This window comes from Miniopterus schreibersii (assembly GCF_964146895.1).
Source record: "Miniopterus schreibersii genome assembly, chromosome: 16".
NCBI classification, from domain to species: Eukaryota; Metazoa; Chordata; class Mammalia; order Chiroptera; family Miniopteridae; genus Miniopterus; species Miniopterus schreibersii.
In genome coordinates, this window is record NC_138116.1 from 44,678,717 (window position 1) to 44,698,775 (window position 20,059).

At 58.9% G+C, this 20,059-nt stretch overlaps 1 protein-coding gene across 13 annotated transcripts; it reads left to right on the forward strand.

Annotated features, from left to right (window-relative positions):
* On the forward strand, positions 1-20,054 carry SREBF1 (sterol regulatory element binding transcription factor 1). 13 transcript variants are annotated; one of them, XM_081162936.1, is made up of 19 exons: positions 1-234; positions 11,928-12,356; positions 12,719-12,891; positions 12,977-13,114; positions 13,196-13,417; positions 14,080-14,194; positions 14,411-14,631; positions 14,871-15,072; positions 15,205-15,383; positions 15,659-15,920; positions 16,003-16,169; positions 16,363-16,531; positions 16,992-17,100; positions 17,402-17,511; positions 17,631-17,763; positions 17,922-18,087; positions 18,530-18,730; positions 18,840-18,951; positions 19,248-20,054. In XM_081162936.1, exons 1-19 carry the CDS (start codon positions 144-146, stop codon positions 19,472-19,474), a joined length of 3,426 nt encoding a protein of 1,141 aa, XP_081019062.1. In that variant the 5' UTR covers positions 1-143; the 3' UTR covers positions 19,475-20,054. The 13 variants fall into 13 exon arrangements, with proteins under 13 accessions (XP_081019062.1, XP_081019061.1, XP_081019064.1 ...); XM_081162935.1 differs by having other exon boundaries at positions 58-234; positions 13,196-13,399; positions 14,871-15,105; XM_081162938.1 differs by having other exon boundaries at positions 58-234; positions 13,196-13,399.
* Positions 20,055-20,059: the final 5 nt, after the last annotated feature.

Genomic DNA, 20,059 nt, shown 5'->3' on the forward strand with positions numbered 1-20,059 from the left:
CGGCCGGAGAACCCAGTTTCCCAGGAACTTTCCGCGGGGGCCGGGGCGGGACCCCAGGGCGGGACGCGAGCGGCGGGCGGCGGGCGCAGTGCTCGTCGCCGAAGTCCGTGCGAGCCGGGCCGAGCGGAGGTGGCGGCTGCGCCATGGACGAGCCGCCCTTCAGCGAGGCGGCCTTGGAGCAGGCGCTGGCCGAGCCGTGCGAGCTGGACGCGGCGCTGCTGACCGACATCGAAGGTGCGTCAGGGCCGGGCGACGCCCCGCCTTTGTCTCCCAGGCGGGGCGCGGGGGGCTCCCCGCATCTCTGGGATCCGCGCTCCGGGATCAGTCCGCGCGCAGCCTCCCGGCGCCGCTCCGGGCCCGGGGTTCGCGGCCGGGCCACGTGCGCGCCGGTCGTTCTCAGCCCCTTCGCGGCTGCCGCGAGCGCGCCGGGGCCAGAAGGGCGACGCCCCGCCCCTGCTCCCCCGTGACGTCAGCGCGGGGTTACTCCCGGTCATTCCCTGCTGCCCCGAGTTCAGCGCCGCGCTGGTGGGCGTGCGCGTGCGCGGCCCCTCCCCGCGGGCCCGGCTTTCCTCATGGAAGGGCCGCGTCACCCGCGTCTGTGGGATTCACGGCCCCGTCCTAGACGCGGGGGGTTCAGGGACCTGGGCTACCGCCCCTTCTTCAGAGCGCAAAAATCCCCAAGGAAACTGGCAGATGGACAGTGGTAATTTAGTTGCACCTTGCGGTGGAGCAGGGGTGGGGCTGCTTTGGACACAGCGACGGGGAAAGACTTTTGAGCCGGGACCTGAGGGTCACCTCTGGGACCAGTTGAGAGGGATGTTTTTTCCTGGCAGACAGCACGGCCAGGGCAAAGGCCTTGCGTTGAGGAGTTGAAGGAATGCACGAGGTGAGGTTGAGAAGGTAGGCCAGAGGATCACTGGGCCTTGTCCTGTCGGCCAGGGAGGGACAGTGGCTCTACTCTGGATTATTTACATCTTTTAAAGCATCACGCGCTAATTTAAAAAAGAAGGGGTTTGGGTACTGCCGTGTAATAGGTACGGGTGAGGAGGCTGTTGCTTCACTTTGTAGGGGGGCAAACTGAAGCTCCAGCAAATTGCCCTCCTTGGTTGCTTGCAGGTTCAGCAATCCTGGCTATGTTGCAGTTGGTTGGTAGGGAAACAGGCCAAGAGCTCAGGACTCAAATTTCCCACAACCTGGATGGACATGTCCGTGGAGCCTGTTTTGCCTGGGATTCACAGAACAGTTGCACCTACGTCAGCCTTAGAGATTAGCCCAGCTGGCTTGCTTTCCCCGAGGCCAGGCTAGGGCAAGGTGGAGAGGAGAGACCCCCCCAATCACTGTGTTCTGAATCCCAAACCTCAGGTCCTGGGGAGATCCAAGCCTGACTCGAATAACCGTTGCACAAGTACTGGGCTCAATGGGTGGAGCCTGGAAGGCACTTTGACCAAGCGGTGCAGACCTGGGCTCTGGGTGAGGACTTGAATCTGGACACTACTTACTTACTTTGCCACCCTGCACAAGCTCTCTCACACCCTGATCCTCAGTTTCCCCTCTGGATTCCAGTGCTCCCTTCAAATCAGAGTAGGTATATCTCGGTACAAGGTCTGTCACATACCTTTCTTGTTGACTCATTTATAGAAACATTCTCCTAACCCTAACCCCAGGACCCAAAGGCCAGCATTGGACAGCCATTGGGAGTGGGGGCAATTAGAGGTAAGACTCGGCCCCAGCTCTACTCTGAGAAAAAGGGAACAACTGAGCCTCTCTCTGGGGTGAATTCAGTCCCAGAACCATGCCTGGCTTGCCTGAGCTCATGGAAAGGGAAAAACTGATGACCCGCTTCCAGTTGCTGGCCCTGCAGTGCAGAAACTCATGGGCAGCTTTTAGGACTAAGGCCCCAATTTCTGGCAGGGGCCGGTGGAAAAAAGAAGAGGCAGCCTCAGAGAGACCTGGAGCCTTCCAGCCCTGCCCTCCAGGCTGCAGACCTGCCCCGCCTCCCCACTCTGTCCCCTGGCCACCACACTGTCATGGTGCCACCGCTGCTGGCCACAGCCTGGGCAGGACACTCACAGGTTGGACATGAGGTTTGCCCACGGCAGCAGAGGATGTCTTGTCTTGTATGCAGACTTCTCTGCTCTTTTCCCCAGTTACACAACTAATCTGTTTGCACTGTAGGAGAGTTAGAAGGCACAGGTGAACAAAAGGAAGAAATCAGACCTTCCTTAAACCCACCCCCCAAGGTAAGCTCTGTTAATTATGTGGGGGATCATTTCCTGGTTCCTGTACATATTTTTTCAGAATGACTACACACTCTTGATCCCCCTTTTAAAAACTTTATTGAGTTATAATTTACCTGTCATAAGATTTATGCATTGTAAGTGTACGGGTCAGTGAGTTCCAGTAAATTTGTCAGATTGAGTGAGCATCACCAGTTGGTGGAAGATCACTTTCATCCCCCAGTAAGGTCACTTGTGCCTGTTTACAGCTGCTCCCCAGTCCGCCCCTGCCTCAGGCAACTGCTAGTCTACACTTTTATAAATCAGAGTAGAGTCCCTTGTAACCTGCTTTGTTCCATGCCAACAGCCAGACAACAATTAGGGTCCCTGGCTTATTCACCTGTCCCTGGTTGATGGACATCTGGCTTGTTTTGTTCTCATAAACTGCGCTGCAGTGGACACCGCACGGCCCGTATTTGCCTGGAGGCATTCTCATTTAGTTCCATAGATAGGCTGAGGCTCCAGGAGAATAATTGCTGGTCGGAGGCTGGGCCGCTTTAAACCTGCGTTCAGAGCTGGGCAGGTTTGATAAAAGTCTAAGAGAGAGGTAACTTGAGGGTGTGAAGGGCAGGGCCCAAGGGAGGTGGACCAGGCAGTGCAGGGATGCCTGCCTCAGGTGCCAGGATTGGAGTAGACCAGATGGAGTAAGCAGTGGGGAGTCTTGGGAAGGGGTTTGGAACAGGCTGTTGCAGTGCTTGGGTTACTTGTCATCAGTTCCCTCTGGCAGCTGGTGGGGAGGACCACAAGACAAATAGGGAACGAACACTTACTGTCTGCCAGGCACTGTGCTGACCATTGAGTCCTCCTGACAACTCCATGCCGGTAGACTTAGGATCTTCTTACAGATGAGTGACTTGAGGCACAGAGAGGTTAAATGATTTGCCTATGTTCATACAGCCAGAACATGGCAGAGCCAGGATTCAGACCCAGTCTCTGGGCTCCAGCGCCCACACTCTTAGCTCTTAACCTCAGGACTCCTAAGAGTAGGGTTAGGGGTGGGTGGGGGGGTGAGCAATAGAGCAGGGAACCCAGGAGGCTGCTCCATGTGGGGCGCTGCAGGGCCTGAGAGTGGACCATAGAGGGGCCAGAGGCCACAAGGCCACCTCCCTCTCCCAGCCCAGAGTGGCCTTGGAGTCATGAGACAGGTCTGGCACCGGGAAGCCAGCCACACTCCTTGAGCCCCACCCTGCCTGCCAAGCCCTCTGTCATGTGACTGGCCTTGGGCAGAGCTGCAGGGTCCTGTGTGTTGTGGGCTCAGGCCCTGCCCTGGCTTTGCCCCTTCTCTTCCCAGTGCCTCCTTTCTTGCTCTGTGCTTCGGGTGTCTAGCGGCTGTGGGCAGAGGGAACGCGAGAGTGGTCCTGTTGCATTGTGTCTGGGGTTCTTGTTAAACCTAGGGCGGCTTCATCTCCCCGCTGATGGTCTTGCACATGCTTCTAAGTGCAGCAGAGGCCAGTGGGGACAGAGTTTTGGGCTGACCTCCACATTGACCACAGGGGCTGGCCCTGGCTGAGGGGTCACCCAGAGGCTCTGGTTTGCCCAAAGCCTTTGGTGGCGCAGCTCGTTCTCACCACTTCCTGAATACCTCCGTGTTCACTCTTTGCATGTCATACCTGGGGTCTGACAAGCTAGTGCAGCCTTCCTGGATCTCGCCTCCCTCCACCCCCTTCCTGGCAGTGCTTTCTCGAGCTCTCTCAGCCCTGGGGTCCCTCCCAGGGTGCCTAAACCAAACACAGGAAGCCTTGCCTTCAAGGTTCCAGCCCATGTGTGTCTGGTTGTTTTCTGGATCCAGGACAGCCCTGGTGGTGAGGACACATTGGGGGCCACACTGCCATCTGGCACCTCTCCCCACCATCTCTTGTGCCCACTTCTCTCCGTGGTGCCTCTAAGCACAGGCCTTCTTTAGAAAACACAGCTTGAGACTGCCTACTGCCCAGCTCTCAGTTCCAGGCACATAACTCCCCATTTCCCAAACCACCCATGGCTCCCCAGTACCCCCAAGACAAAGTTACCCATTTCAGCATGGCACTCAGGACCTGTGAGGCGTGCCAGACCTGTCCTCCTGCGACATTTCCTGTTCACCCAGAGCCTACCACTCAGGCACTCCCCATCCTCCTCTGCTCTGGCATCGTGCCCCTCCCCCTGTGCCTATGTCCAGAGCCCCTCAGGGATACAGCCCGAGAGAGATCTTCCCTAGCAGACATGTTCCCCTGGCCTGCCCAGCCTAGGGCAGCAGAAAGTGGAGGGCTGTTTTTTCCAGGGAGAGTACCCTGTCCTCTCTGAACTTTAGGGGCCTCCCCTGGAAAGCAGGAGGTAGAGGCTGTGAGATTTTCTGCCCCTGAGCCCTGATGCCTCTGAGGGGACAAGGGTTGGGGGACAGAGAGAAGCATGCTAAGAGTGGGTCCAATAGACAGGTGGCTGGGATTTACCTCCTGCTCAGTGGTCACCTCGCTGGACATAAACATCCTGAGTGACCTGTCAGCCCCAGGCAGGGTCACCGCCAGGCAGAGGCCTTGGATCTGGACTTTTCCCCACTGCAGGTACAGCCCAGGTGGGAATGGTTGTGTTGGCCAGAGGAAGTGTCTCTGGCCTTGTCTTCTGCCAGCCATAGGCCCTGTGGATGTGCCCTTTGACCCTGGGAACTTATTGGGACTGCGCACATGTGAGACCTGTGTCTCACATGGCCCCACGGGGGGGGGGGGGGGCAATCCTGGGAAGGGGGAGTCCTTGAGTTTGGTTCCAGGCTTGTGAGCCCTGCCTGGGTTTGGGGTTTGGTGAGAGGTGGACAGGCTGGGGATCCATCCCACCTGGGAGAGTTTGTGGCTTGGAGAGGCCCACTCTGACCTGGAACCCTGCTCAAGCCCCCCACCTCCCAACTGACACCCCAGCTATCTCCAGTGAGCCTGCCCTTCCTAGTCACACCTCAGGCCTGCCCTTCCCAGGGCTCCAAGGTCCCCATTCTCCCTGCCACTGAAAGGCTGGGGGTCCAGAGGTATATGAATGCAGCCCCTGTTGTGTGGCTGTGGACAAAGGGGCCTCAAGACACTTGACTCACCACAGTCTCCCTGCCACCCAGCCTCATTGGTCCAGGCCCAGTGGTGGTGGAGGGGGGCTGAAGGAGCTAGAGACCCGTGAGAAGCAACAGGGGAGCCAGGCCCAGCAGGGGTTGCTTCCCAGGCAGAAGAACCTGCTGGGAATCATAGTGTTGTTGCATCTCTGGCCACAGAGGATGGCTCCCCGCACTGAATGTCTCCAGGCCAGAATACCGCCAGGTGTTGGAAATGCAAATGATAGCACCTGAATCACACAGCTCTCGGGACTAAACCAGCCAAAAGTAAATGCAAACAATAAAACCCAGTGCTGGTGTTGCTATGAGGAAATGGGGCACATTGCAGGGGAGGTTGTAAAGGGGTGTATCTTTTCCAGAGAGAAGGGCCTGGCAGCTCGAAAACAGCACAAACCACACCTACTTCATGTGTAAAACAGGCTGCAGGCAAACAACCCAAAAGGGAGAAATACAAATAACTTATATAAAGACATGCACAGTAGTACCATTCATACTGGGAACAGTTGCTCAACAGTAGAGGACTAGCCCCCAAAACTGCCACTGCATCAGGCCCACGGGTTGTTTTTCAGCTGCCATCATAAGTATGTGCCCCGAGCCCACACCTAGGACAAGATGTCTGAATTGGTGCTGATCAGCATCATGTATCAGGGTCCCTTGATTTGTGTTTTTGGGAGCTGTGTATGGAGCGGCACTGATGAGGGAAGGACCTGAGAAGGTGACATCAGAGCAAGTTTTGGAGCCAGGAATAGGAGGTTGCCAGGTGGACAAAGGTTAGTGAGAAGGGCATTCCTGATGGAATTTTCTGGGCAAATGGATGGTAGCATGAAATTAAATAGCATGATGCGCGCAGAAAACATACAGGGAGAGCAAGGCTCGGTGAGAACTGAAGCAGTGGGACCCAGATGGCCGGAGAGCAGCAGTAGGGTGGTGGCTGGCAGGCTATACAACCCTTGACTCTGCTCCTCTCTTTGCTCAGCCTGTGCTGAGTGCTGCTAGGGTCACAGAGTTGGTTCAGGCCTTGGCTCTGCCCGGAGAGGCCAGCTGAAGCCCGGCCTCCCATGGCGGCTAGGGAGGGCTTTGAGAGGAGACAGCGGCCAAGCTGAGCCTTAAAGATCTTTGTGCTTCCTTCCCAACCTGAGACAAGTGACAGCAAGTCGGGCAGAACCAGGCAGGAGGTGGGGCTCCTGGCAGGCCAGGGCTGACAGGTGTGGGTTCTGGGGTTGGTGGACCTGGATCTGAGTCCCAGATTCTCCACTTGGCAGTGATGGAACCTTGGGCACATGGCTGCCCTCTTAGTTTCCTTGTCTTCTGTAGGGCCCATTCCATTCCATTCCATTCCATTCCATTCCATTCCATTCCATTCCATTCCATTCCATTCCATTCCATTCCATTCCATTCCATTCCAGGAAAAGCCGGCACACACTCGCACCCCTGAGGCAGCCCTGAGCGCACAAAGGGCAGCCTGTGCACCTATTGCTTACATGGTCAGCTGAGGACATGTGAACCTGCTGACCTGAGTCCTCCAGTGATCAAGGTGGTGCTGGTGGGAGCAGCAGGGATGGATCGCAGGCCAAGGGCAGCCCCAGCTCCCTGGAGTATTGGGTGAGCGCCCCACCCTCAGCCTGTACCCTCCATCAAGCAGGCAAAAGTGGGCCGCCTGTCCCACAAGCCGTCTCCTGGTCTCTGTGTGGTGCCGCTGCTTCATACTGTTTAGTGTCCTTTGCAATTGTGCCACCTTTGTGACCTGCACTGCACAGGACAGTTTGCAGATCCCTTTCCTGCCCATACCCTGGAGAATTGGTATCCTTGGCTCAGGTGACAGACAGACTTGAATTGGAATCCCAGCTCCTTGGCTGCCTCCCTGACCTCCACCCCTCACCCCCACTACAGCTACATAGGCCTCCTATTGTCTCCATATCACATCGAGCTTGCACCCACCTTAGGGTATTTGTACTGGCTCTTTCTTCTGCCCAGGACATTTTCCCTCCCTGCTGGCCCACTCATTTCACTCAGGTCTTTACGCAGGTGTCACTTCCTTACAGAAATCTGCCCTGACTACGTCATGTGCAGTGGCCCCTCTCACTCTCTACCCTGCCTCAGGTTCTTTATGTGCTCATCACCACTCGCACCCATATTTCTCCATGTATTCGCAAACCGTTGGTCTCCCTCACAGGAACATTAGCTCCATGAGGGAAGGTCTTTGTGCTCTGTCCCTGTATCTTCAGTGCCTGGCACAGGTCTGACACACAGTAGACACTTAGGGAAAGGTAGTAGTTATTATCAGAAAAGTAGATCGGGGCTTAACGAATCAGGCCATGTCATGTAGGTGGCGAGCTCCCTGTCCCAGGAGGCATGCAAGCAGAGTTTGGGATTCAAGGCCTCATGCAGGTTGGATGGGCTGTAAGTTTTGGTGATGGTCATAGCTGGGCTCCTGAAAGTTTATGGGACGGGGCTCTCCCGGGATTCCCATTGTGCCTCAGAAGAAACAGGCCAGAGAATAAAAGGCTGACCCACATCTGCCTTCAGAGGGAGGTTTGAAGGTAGGGCCAGGGAGAGAGGGAGGGGGGTTTCAGGTTTCCTGTTGGGCCCTGATAGAATCAGGGCATAGAGGAGGAAGGAGAGGAAAAAGGAGGCACCTAGGCTGGGGGAGGAGGCAAAGAAGGTGAAAAATGGGCGGGTGGGGGGAAGATGGGCCTACTGAGGCCCAGAGCCTGTGCCTCTTCTCTTCTCCTAGGTTCAGAAAGTGCACACAGGAGCCACATGTGCCTTCTGAGTCTGCCTTAGTGCTGGAGGCCCATGCTCAGCAGGCTCAAGGATGGTCCACAGTTTGGGAGCCATAGCCAGCCTTTTTGGGCCTGCTGTCCCAAAAGGGGGGACCAGGTGAGGCAGGAGAGGAGTTCCTCCCTCCTGGGTACCCTGGGTGCCTCTCCTGCCTCGCCCTCACGGCCCTGTTAACTCTCCATAAAACAGTGTCCATCAAATGGATATGATTTCCAATTTGACCATTCCAAGCATCAGGCAGCTCACCACCTGACTTTCTAGTTCTAGACCATTCAGTTGCTGCAGAGGGACTAAGTTTGTTGGGACCTTGCTGAGTGGTGGGTGCTTCATACACTTGCTCTCCTAGAATACCCCCTCTGGAGACCCGGGGAGGAGGCTCAGAGGGCTTGCCCCCTTGGTTGTATCTGGGGTGGGGTGCGGTGGGGGACTATGGGGCTGGCTCTCAAGCTTCCACCCCCGAGACAGCCTCAGCACCCAGCTTCTGCAGAGATTGGTCAGCAGATCTAGCTCCAGGGAAGAGTGAGATGGGGGCTGGTCCGGCCATGAGTTCAGGGGACAGCTGGCCTCTCCACATGCCACTGGGTACCTCTTCTTGCTGCATCCTGGCCTAGACCGTGTCCTCTGCCCCAAGGCCAGCGCTTCTCTCAGAGACTTTGCTGACTCCTGCTGTCCTCAGAGGATCACTGAGTGACTGCCCTCTTCCTCCCAGCTCCTCTACAGTCTGGATGGGATGGAGGCAGAGCGCCAAGATGTAAGAAACAGAACAGCAAGAGGCAAGGAAACGTGCTGGAGAGGAGAGAAGGGTGGGGCAGGAAGGCGAGGGCTTCAGAAACGGGACACAGTAAGGAAAGTGGAGCGGTGGGGTCTGCTTTGGAAACTAGCCTGGACTTGGGCCTGAGCTCTGCCTCCAGCCACCCAGTGAGGCGAGGGCCTCTTTGGTTGTGTGTTTTTGAGCTGAGTGAGTGTGAGCACCCACAGGCAGAGGAGAGAAGGAGGTGGAGGTGCTAGAGAAGAATTATTTTATCCTTGGCAACACCTACAAGGCCATGGAAGGACTTGGAAAAGGGGGAACTGGGTATATGTGAAGATGAGGTCGGATTTCCTCATTTGGGCTCCTGGGGAGGGAGAAACACTGGGGCCAGGAGGGCTCCATCCCCAGCACCATCTGCTCAGTCACCATGCCTGCCTGCCCAGGACCTGGCCCCCTCCAGGTTGGCAGGAGCCTGGCAGCAGGAGAAGGGCTGGGCTGGTGCTGTGGTTGGAGGCTGGATCAGGCCCTGCTGGTAGTCTGCTTGGTCACAAAAGCCTGCACTGGTACCTGTGCTGCAGGCCAGGCTCTGTTCATCCATGTGTGTTGAACTATGACCTCACACAGAAGGGGAGATAGACCTAGGCACCCCCTCAAAAAAACCCCAGAGCCTGTCACCCTGGGGCTGACATGCTGCCTTCCTCACCTGTCCTAAGGGTTAGTTCGCCTCTTGGCCTCCCAGGACTCTACAGTGAATGAGTCAGGCTTTCCCTGGACCACTGGGGGGCTATGAGACTTTGGGGGGGCAGGGAGGACTTCACTGACCTCACACATGCACACCATCCCAGACCCAGGTCCCTCTGTAAAGGGACATCTGTGAGGGGAGTCAGGAGACCCAAGTATTTGGATGTGTGTTTGGGATAGGGGTTTCCCTTCCTCACTGGGCCTCAGTTTCTTGGTAGTGACCTGTTATCATGTGTTCATGGCATGGGGGTGGGGGCCCCATGCTGCTACTGACCCAGGACGGGAGGTCCCCACACCCTGGGCTTTAAGCGCCCTTTGGTACTGAGCACACCACCCATTTCTCCTTTGCTTTCATGCCAAGGAGATGTGATTGTCCCATTTTCTAGCGGATTAAAGAGGCTTCGAGCGGTGTAGACCTGATCGGGGTGTCAGCGAGCCAGAGGTTTCAACACAGAGCTTGGGGGGTGTTGGTTATCCCAGCCGGGGCCCTGCGCCACGCCGGCCGTGCCCACTCCGCCGCACTTAGGCACTTAGCAGAGTTGGCAGCGGAGGTGCCGGGGGCTGGGCCCGAGGACGGTGACCGCGGGTGACCCTTGCGGGCGCCGGCGCCCGCAGGTAACCCCGGCCGTCGGAGTCGCGGGGTGAAACCCGAGCCGCGCGGCGGTCGGGCCGGGGCGGGGCCGGGCGGGGCCCCAGCCCGGCGGGGGCGCGCCGCTGATTGGCCGCGCGCGCTCACGCCATGCCCGGCCGCGGGGCGGGGCCGGGGGGCGGGGCGTCCCGCCGCCTTAAAGGCCGGGGAGCCCGCGGGACGGGCGCAGTCAGCGCGGAGGCGCCCCGAAGGGGCGGCGGGCCGCGGAGCCATGGATTGCACGTTCGAAGGTATTTTTGGAGGACCCCCACCCCTACATTACAGAGCCTCCACCTCCGCGGCGGGGCCACTCGCCCCGGCCCATGGCGGGGGCGTGTGCCAGTGGCGGCTGCCAGCCCACAAATAGGAAGCAGCGGCTCCCGAGGGCGGCGTGCGGCCCCGGCTCCCGGAGGGGTGTGGGCCGCCCCTCAGCCCGTCACCCCGCCGGCGTCTGCAGTGAGAAGGCGGCTGTCCCCAGCCTCCGCTCCCCGCTTGGGGCGGGGGGAAGGCGTCTTTGTCGCCCGGGACGGACGGTGGGAGCCCTGGACTGTTTAAATCCTGGATCCCAGCCCTGGGTTCAGTCCGTTTTCTTTTGGGACTTCAGTTTCCCTATCTATCAGAGAGGCTCTGTGAGGACTGGGGTGAGGGATGGGAGATCCTGCAAGTGAAAGTACTTTATGACCCTCATAAACCTGGGGGCCCCACAAAATGTTTCTGTTTGAGGGCCCAGGAGGCTGAGCTGGCCACCCCCGTCTTGTTGGAGGCCATAGAGAGGTCCCCTCCTGCAGTAACTTTCCTGCCTGGGCACCTGTCAGTAGGAAGGAGTCGGGCAATGTTGAGTACCCACTCTGTGCCAGCTGCCTGCCTGCAAAGGCTCTTAGCCTTGCTGAAGGGTTTCATCTTTGTATGGATGAGGGGTGAGGCCCAGTGAGAGGAGGCTGTTGGCCCAGGCCCAGGCCCACCTCAAGTCAGTGTGGACAGGACGGAGAGCTCAGGCTAGGGATCTTGGGGGCTTTTGGGGCTCCCAGGGTTGTGCTCATGGGTCCTGCAGGGTACTTTTACCCAGTGGGTAGCTGCCCATAGTGGGTTAGAGGGTCCCAGGCTGACCCAGCCAGGCTGCTACTCACCAGCTGGGGGAGAGGGCCTGTGGCCAGGCTAGAGCTATGTGGAGAGTGTGGCCTGCTCTACAAGAAGGAGTCAGGATAGACAGCATTTGCTTTTATCAAGGGGAAACCGAATCCCTGAATGACCATGTCTGAATGTGCTTGGGTACAGACAGTGTTTGGGCTGTGCCTAGAACATGCAGACATACTTGGCACACACATGCAGCTGACTCTGCTCCAAGCCTCGATCTGTTTCATGGAGTAATGGGTTGGTGATGGCAGTTCTGAAGTCTAGAGTCTTGTGCCCAAGCCTAGGCTTGGGGCAAGTTAATGGGCCCTGTGGGGCCTTGGCCATGCGTGGCACTGACCCATCCAGTTGTTGCAGGGTTTTCTGATAACGCGAAGCACCAGGCATTGCTTCCTGATGTCACAGGTGCCCAAGAAATGGCTGTGTGTCAGGGAGCACGGGCTATGTGGGTGGTATTGCTTGCACATGGACAAGGGGCATGCAAATGTGTGATGCCCTTTACAGGGCCAGCTCCTGCTCCACTGTTGCTCACACAGCCTTTTCTCCTTTCCCCAGACATGCTTCAGCTCATCAACAACCAAGACAGTGACTTTCCCGGCCTGTTTGACCCACCCTATGCTGGGGGCGGAGCAGGGGGCACAGACCCCACAAGTCCAGAAGCCAGTTCCCCGGGCAGCCTATCTCCACCTCATGCCACTATGAGCTCCCCACTTGAAGGCTTTCTGGAGGGGCCCAAGGCAATACCCCCACTGTTGTCCCCCCCCCAGCCTGCACCCACATTGAAGACATACCCACCAGTGCCTGCCTTCTCCCCCGGGCCTGGTATCAAGGAGGAGCCAGTACCACTGACCATCCTGCAGCCCCCCAACCCACAGCCTCTGCCAGGGGCCCTCCCGCCCCAGAGCTTTCCGGCCCCAGCCCCACAGCAGCTCAACCCTGCCCCTGTGTTGGGCTATCCTAGCTCTCTTGGAGGCTTTTTCACAGGTAAGGGGGCCTGTGGGGAGAGGGGGAGAGGGGACAGCAGGAGCACAGGGAGGAGGGTCTGCTGCCCTCTTAGAGGTATTTACCAACTCTAGGAATCGGCTCCTCTCTGCAGCTCTTGTGTGGTGTTGGGTTAATCAGCACTGCCTCCCACTCTTTGGGGTGTCACATCAACGCTGCCCTTCCAGACATACCTGGCTGGAGAGCTAGCGTATCCCATCAGGCCCAGGCAGGGGATGCCAAGATAAGAAACAGGCCATGGGGGGAATGATTCATCCAGGGTCACACAGTGATAGGGACCTGAGGGCAGGTTGAACGTGGGTTAGGGCAGCTTGTACCCACAGCCCCAGACTTCATCTCTGCAGGGACCCCTCCAGGGAGCACCCCACAGCCATTGTCTGGCCCGCCAGGGGTCCCGCCCATCTCCTTGCACACCCAGGTTCAGAGTGCAGCCCCCCAGCAACTGTTGACAGCCACAGCCACCACCTCAGTGGCCCCTGGAACAACCACTGTGACCTCGCAGATACAGCAGGTCCCGGTAAGGAGGTTTGGCCAGGTGTTGAGGAGTTGGCAACTCCTGGCCTAGACACACAGGTCATAGCTGAGACCTGCCTTGTCTCCAGGTCCTGCTGCAGCCCCACTTCATCAAGGCAGACTCACTGCTCCTGACAACCATGAAAACAGACATGGGAGCCCCTGTGAAGGCAGCGGGTATTGGCTCCCTGGCCCCTGGCACGGCTGTGCAGGCTGGGCCCTTGCAGGTGGGTGGCATGAGCAGGGCAGAAGGGTATTGGGTCTGCACATATGCATGCCTGCCTGGTAACCCATGCCTGGCTCTGCAGACCCTGGTGAGTGGTGGAGCCATCCTGGCGACAGTGCCACTGGTAGTGGATGCTGACAAGCTGCCCATCAATCGGCTGGTGTCCAGTGGCAAGGCTCTGGGTTCGGCCCAAAGCCATGGAGAGAAGCGCACAGCCCACAATGCCATTGAGAAGCGCTACCGTTCCTCCATCAATGACAAGATCATCGAGCTCAAGGACCTGGTGGTGGGCACTGAGGCGAAGGTGTGAGCACAGGCACAGAGTAGGACCACTCCGGGGAAGGAGGCATCTGGAAGGAGGAGAAGGATTCAGACTAGGCTTGGACAGGGCCTTGGCTTCAGTCTGCTTGGGCCTGGCCAGCTTTACTTATTCAACTAAACTTTATGGAGGCCCCTGTGGGCCAGGGGCTGTTCTGAGCAGGGGGATAAAGAAGGGAGCAGAGAGATAGACAAAATCCCTCCTGTTGAGGAGCTAATGTTCTGGTTGGGGGATGACAGTAAACAAGGTAAGTAACGGTCAGAGGACACCTGATGGCTTTAAGTTCTATGGGAGCAAATAAAGCAGGAAGAGGGAAGGGGAGAGTCGTGAATGTGAATCAGGTGGTCAGGAAAGGCCTTGTAAAATGATAGGACATAAAGCAAAGACTCGAAGGAGGTGCAGGAGTGAGACATGAAGATGGTAATAATAGCAGTTAGATACTGTTGTATGCATTTTACATATTAATCCTCATGCCCATCCTGTGAGGAAGGATGTACTTAGGGGAGGAACATTCTATGTAGAAGGGACAGCAAGTGCAAAGGTACTGAGGCAGCTGTCTCGCAAAGCAGCCTCACTCCCCCTTGCTCAGGTGCCCACTTGCCAGGGCTGACTGGCCACCTGTGCTGTCTCCCTCCTACCCCCTGCAGCTGAATAAATCTGCTGTCTTGCGCAAGGCCATTGACTACATTCGCTTTCTACAACAGAGCAACCAGAAACTCAAGCAGGAGAACTTGAGTCTGCGTACTGCTGCCCACAAAAGCAGTGAGTCCTGGCCTCCTATGGCCCCTCGTTCTGCCCTGCCCCACCCCTGCTCTCACCTTAAGCTCTGACTCTACAAGAGCCCTTAGCTTTTCTTTTATCCTAAATTAGCCCTCAGAAGCTAGGCCAATTCCTAGTCCCCTACCCTAGGGCCCTAAGTTGATTTGGGTGGGGTGACATCTCTTGCCCTAACCCCCAACCCTGCTTTCCTGCCTATAGAATCTCTGAAGGACCTGGTGTCAGCTTGTGGCAGTGGAGGAAACTCCGACGTGCCCATGGAGAGCGTAAAGCCTGAGGTGGTGGACACACTGAGCCCACCACCTTCGGACGCAGGCTCGCCCTCCCAGAGCAGCCCCTTGTCCCTTGGCAGCAGGAATAGTGGCAGTGGTGGCAGTGGCAGTGACTCGGAGCCCGACAACCCAGTCTTCGAGGACAGCCAGGTCGGGCCCTGCAGTGTGGTCCCTTCCTGTCTCCCAGCGATGTGCTCTGAACCCTAGGACTGGATCAAGAAGAAGCCCCTAACATATCCCACCTCCCATTCTATAGACAGAAAACCTGATGCCTGGAGCCATGTGGGGTCCCGCAGTAAGGGTGGGAAGAGTGCTGACTCCTCCTTCCCCATGCCATGCTCTCTGGACCACCCCTGCTCTGTCCTTACCACCCTGCCCTCCCCCACCAGGTGAAGCCACAACAGCTGCCATCCCCCCACAGTCGGGGCATGCTGGACCGCTCCCGCCTGGCCCTGTGCGCACTCGTCTTCCTCTGTCTGTCTTGCAACCCTTTGGCCTCTCTTCTGGGCAGCTGGGATCTCCCTGGTCCCTCAGATGCCACCAGCATCCACCAGGGTTCTGGGCGCAACATGCTGGGCACTGAGGACAGAGGTAGGACAGGCCAGCATGGATATTGGCAGAGAGGTAGGAGGGGGGACTCTTGGGGGTGTAGACTCTAGGCCTGTGGGCTTGGGCTCTGCATTTCTTGGGAGTTATTTTCCCAGCCCTTCTGTCTGCCCCTAGATGGCCCTGGCTGGGCACCAAAGCTGCTAACTCCACTGCTCTGGCTGACGAATGGGCTGCTGGTGCTGGTCTCCTTGGCATTTCTCTTCGTCTATGGAGAGCCTGTCACTCGGCCCCACTCAGGCCCCGCTGTACACTTCTGGAGGCACCGTAAGCAGGCCGACCTGGACCTGGCCAGGGTAAGGGGTGGACCCTGGGGGTGGGGGACAGGGAGAAACCTGACAGCACCCACTCTTCCCTGCTCTCTGGGTGCACCATGAATCTGCCCTGTCCTTTCCACTCTTGTCTCCTACCACTTAGTCTCCCACTGGCCCTGGCAGGCCCAGCTCAACGCTGCTAAGGGACACTGGGGTCATAACAGGGAGCCCAAGTTAGAGGGATCTTCAGAGCTAGAGGGATATCATGTGCTCAGGATGCTCTAACCCTGCTTCACCCAGAAAACCATCATCCACAGGGGGACTTTGCCCAGGCCGCCCAGCAGCTGTGGCTGGCCCTTCGAGCGCTGGGTCGGCCCCTGCCTACCTCCCACCTGGACCTGGTCTGTAGCCTGCTCTGGAACCTCATCCGCCACCTGCTGCAGCGTCTCTGGGTGGGCCGCTGGCTGGCAGGCCAGGCTGGGGGTCTGCAGAGGGACTGCGCTCTGCAGGCAGATGCCCGCACTAGTGCCCGAGAAGCAGCCCTCGTCTACCACAAGCTGCACCAGCTTCACGCCACTGGTATGGTGGGCAAGGAGCTGGCCTGAGGGGTTCCTGCCACCTTTGCACCATACCCCAGCTTCATGCCCTCTCCATCTTCCAGGGAAGTACAAAGGTGGGCACCTCACTGCTGCCAACCTGGCACTGAGTGCACTGAACCTGGCAGAATGTGCGGGGGACACTGTGTCTGTGGCCACTCTGGCTGAGATCTACGTGGCTACTGCACTGACAGTCAAGACTAGTCTCCCTCGGGCCTTGCATTTTCTGACAGTGAGTGGTGTTGGCTGGTGGGGGTGGGGCTGAGGGCTTGTCTCTGCAGCTCTGACCAGTGGCTCCCTGGGGAGGGTGCTGCACAGGATGAGGTACATGGTCACAGGTGGGCTCTGGGCCAAACTGGGGCTCAGCCAGGGTCTGGATCTGAGCCCCTGCCTGAGCCCCTGACAGTCCACCTCCCCTTCCCCAGCGCTTCTTCCTGAGTAGTGCCCGCCACGCCTGCCTGTCACAGAGTGGCTCAGTGCCTGTTGCCGTGCAGTGGCTCTGCCACCCTGTGGGCCACCGTTTCTTCGTGGATGGGGACTGGGCCCTGTGCAGTCCCCCAAGAGAGAGCCTGTACAGTTCGGCTGGGAACGCAGGTGCGCTCTCACCCCTGTGCCCCTCCACCACCCCATCCTTTGTTCTCTGTTCCCATTTCTCACCCTCACTCTTGCCATCCTTGCCCCCTGCATCTCTACATGTCCCTGGCCACCCTGGTCTGTTGCCTGGCCATCTGTTGTTGCTTTGGGGGCTGGTCTCTCTTCAGAAGCAGATGGAGACAGGGATCTGGGGACAGGTGGTTGATTTGGGAGGTGATCCTGGGCAACACCCCTGTGCAGTGAGAAGGTTGGACAAGGGAGGGACAGAGCTGATAAGGGTGTGTTAACCTACACTGGCAGAAGTAAGTTAGCCTATCTAAGGGCAAGGGCAAGGATATTTATTCACCAACTTTTATCCGTCCCAGAGCCAAGCCCACCTATGTGCCCAGGAAAGAACTCTTGGTGTGGAGAGGGGAATGTGGAGATAGAAAGTTACCCCACTCCCCACTCCTCCCCACAGTGGACCCCTTGGCCCAGGTGACTCAGCTATTCCGAGAACATCTCTTGGAGCGAGCTCTGAATTGTGTAGCCCAGCCTAGCCCCAATCCTGCATCAGCTGACGGGGACAGGTGAGTGTGCCCATGCCCCCCATGAGGCAAGAGTCCTCCCCTGTGGGGTCTGGGAATGGCTATGTCCAGGGACTTGTGGGGGTGGCCAGAGACAGTTGGCTGTCCACTCACCATGTGACCTCAGGTAGAGCTCGCTCCTCTCTGGGTCTGTTTCCTCACCAGCCTGGCAGAAGGAGATAGTGCCACTTTGTGAAGCTAGGAAGGCAGGCTATGCTCTGGTGGGAAGGTGAGAAGGGCCAGTGCCCTCCCGGGACTCCCAGGAACCCTGCCACCTGTCCTAACAGTCAGTCTCCTGCCACAGAGAATTCTCGGATGCCCTCGGGTACCTCCAGCTGCTGAGCAGCTGTTCTGATGCTGCCGGGGCCCCAGCCTGCAACTTCTCCGTCAGTTCCAGCATGGCCACCACCACCGGTGAGCCTCAGGCCCCTACCCTGCGACTGCCCGCTCAGCCCCTGCTCCAGAGCAGCGCAGCCTCAGGTGCAGTGTGGCTGTTGAGGGAGCGCTCCCGTCTGCACCCCTGCTCCCTGCAGGCACAGACCCGGTGGCCAAGTGGTGGGCCTCGCTGATGGCTGTGGTGATGCACTGGCTGCGGCGGGATGAAGAGGCGGCTGAGCGGCTGTATCCACTGGTGGAGCACCTGCCCCGGGCCCTGCAGAAGTCAGAGTGAGTGCAGGCCAGGTCTCCCAGAGCCTGCCTTCCCCTCGTTCTGTACGGGTGGGATCGCCACCCTTTCTGTCATGAAGCTGGAACAGGGCAGTGGAGAGTTCAGTGAGGGCCTGTGGCTTGGTCTGACCATCGCTCCTCTGCCCTGGCCCCAACAGGAGACCTTTGCCCAGGGCAGCTCTGCACTCCTTCAAGGCTGCCCGGGCCCTGCTGGGCCGCGGGAAGACAGAGTCTGGCCCGGCCAGCCTGGCCATCTGTGAGAAGGCCAGTGGGTACCTGCAGGACAGCCTGGCTACCACTGCAGCTGGCAGCTCTATTGACAAGGTGAGGGGTGGAGCCAGGGGCCTGGTAGGTCCGCGGGGGTCATGGCCTTTTCACTCCCTGGTTGTTCCCTGCCTGGGCTGCAGAAGACTATGGGGGTTAGCCTAACAGCACAGGACTGGACGCCCAGCTGGCTTTGCTTTTTGGCTAAGGCTTGGGCCCAGAGGAGAGTGGTTACCCATTTAGCCTCAGGTTCCCCTGCCCCCTGGGGAGGGGTGGTATGGCAGGGCCCTCCTTGGAGGCTGCTCCCATGGCAGGTGGTGGGGTGGGGGCCTGGAGAGGCGGGCGGCCCCGAGGTGCATTGCTGTTGCATTGCATGTGTGCGAGGTGGGTGCAGTGCCTCGGCAGTGCAGCCCGGAGCCGGCCCCTGGCACCGAAGGCCCTAACCCTTCCCCTCCCAGAGCTGGAGCCCTCCCATGACCCCTGCCCTGCCCACCACCCCCAGGCCATGCAGTTGCTCCTATGTGACCTGCTCCTTGTGGCACGCACTAGCCTGTGGCTAAGGCAGCAGCCGACTGCACCAGCCCAGGCCTCGCAGGGCCCTGGCAATGGAGCCCAGGCCTCTGCCCTCGAGCTGCGTGGCTTCCAGAGGGATCTTAGTGGCCTGAGGCGACTGGCGCAGAGTTTCCAGCCTGCCATGCGGAGGGTGAGTGTCCACGGGCCCCTCACCTCACAGTGGGGATGTGAGCAGCTGGTGTGCGGAGAGAGTGGGTGCCTGGCCTCAACGCTGACTCACCTGGCCCCCTCCTGCCCAGGTGTTCCTACATGAGGCCACAGCCCGGCTGATGGCAGGGGCCAGCCCCACTCGGACACAGCAGCTCCTGGACCGCAGTCTGAGGAAAAGGGCAGGCTCCAGTGGCAAAGGAGGTAAGAGCACGACCCTTGTAGGGGAACGTGGGGCACTGATCCAGCCTCATCCTCTCCACCCAGGTGTGGGGCAGCCCAGATAGATAGGCTGTGACTGTCAGAGACAGAGGGGGTACTTTGCGGTAGTTATCTGAGAAATCCAGTGAGGCGACTTTCACTTGTGGGATATGCGACGGTGCGCGTGTGTCTCTGAGTCTGTTCCATGCCCGGCCCTGAGAGGGGAGAGGCTCCAAGAGCGTGCCTGAGACCGAGGGGGTGAGGGGGGTGCTCCTGATGCGTGGTGTGCGTGTGTGCAGGTGCAGCAGAGCTGGAGCCGCGCCCCACGCGGCGGGAGCACGCCGAGGCCCTGCTGCTGGCCTCCTGCTGCCTGCCGCCCTGCTTCCTGTCGGTGCCGGGGCAGCGCGTGGGCATGCTGGCCGAGGCCGAGCGCATGCTGGAGAAGCTCGGTGACCGTCGGCTGCTGCACGACTGCCAGCAGATGCTCATGCGCCTGGGCGGCGGGACCACAGTCACCTCCAGCTAGACCCCCGCCGTTGGTCCAGCCCCAGTGCCCAGTTTCACCGCCTTGGCGCCCTTTGGCTGTGTCACCGGCGGGAGCCTCAAATGCCAAAGGCAACGCCAGAGACCAGTGTCCACGATTCAAGCAGGGACTGCACTGTATCGGCGGGGGGGAGGGGGCCAAATGGGAGATCCTCGGGGGCTTTTGCCTCTTGACCTGGGAGGCCCGCGGGGGCGCCATCCCGCCGCCTCCGCCTGCACCCCGACTCCACCAGCCGAGTTGAAGCCAGGATGGTACTGACCTCTGGTGGCAGATCGGGGGATTGCAGGAGCCTGCCCCGTGTGTCACCTCTGCTCCGCAGGCGCCAGGTGCCTCTTCCGGGAAGGTAGGGAGTGCACGCCACTCAGCGGAGGGGGCAACGCGGCTGTCCTGGCCAGCAAGGGGGCCCTGCGCCGGGCCCCTCTTTCCCTTCCGGAAAGAGCTTGTAGATCAGGGCGCATCAGCCTCCTGGTCTCTGAGGCTCAAGTGTTACTTCGACGTTTGCAAACTTTATTTTCATAGGTTGAGAAGTTTTGTACAGAGAATAAATAATGAAATTATTTATAATCT

Excerpts from the sequence above, each read along its gene's own strand:
- SREBF1 (XM_081162932.1), top strand. The coding sequence starts at position 144 with ATGGACGAGCCGCCCTTCAGCGAGGCGGCCTTGGAGCAGGCGCTGGCC. Across the intron at positions 15,384-15,658 it reads CCGACCTGGACCTGGCCAGG|GGGGACTTTGCCCAGGCCGC; the intron begins GTAAGGGGTGGA and ends CATCATCCACAG. Across the intron at positions 18,088-18,529 it reads CTGGCAGCTCTATTGACAAG|GCCATGCAGTTGCTCCTATG; the intron begins GTGAGGGGTGGA and ends CACCACCCCCAG.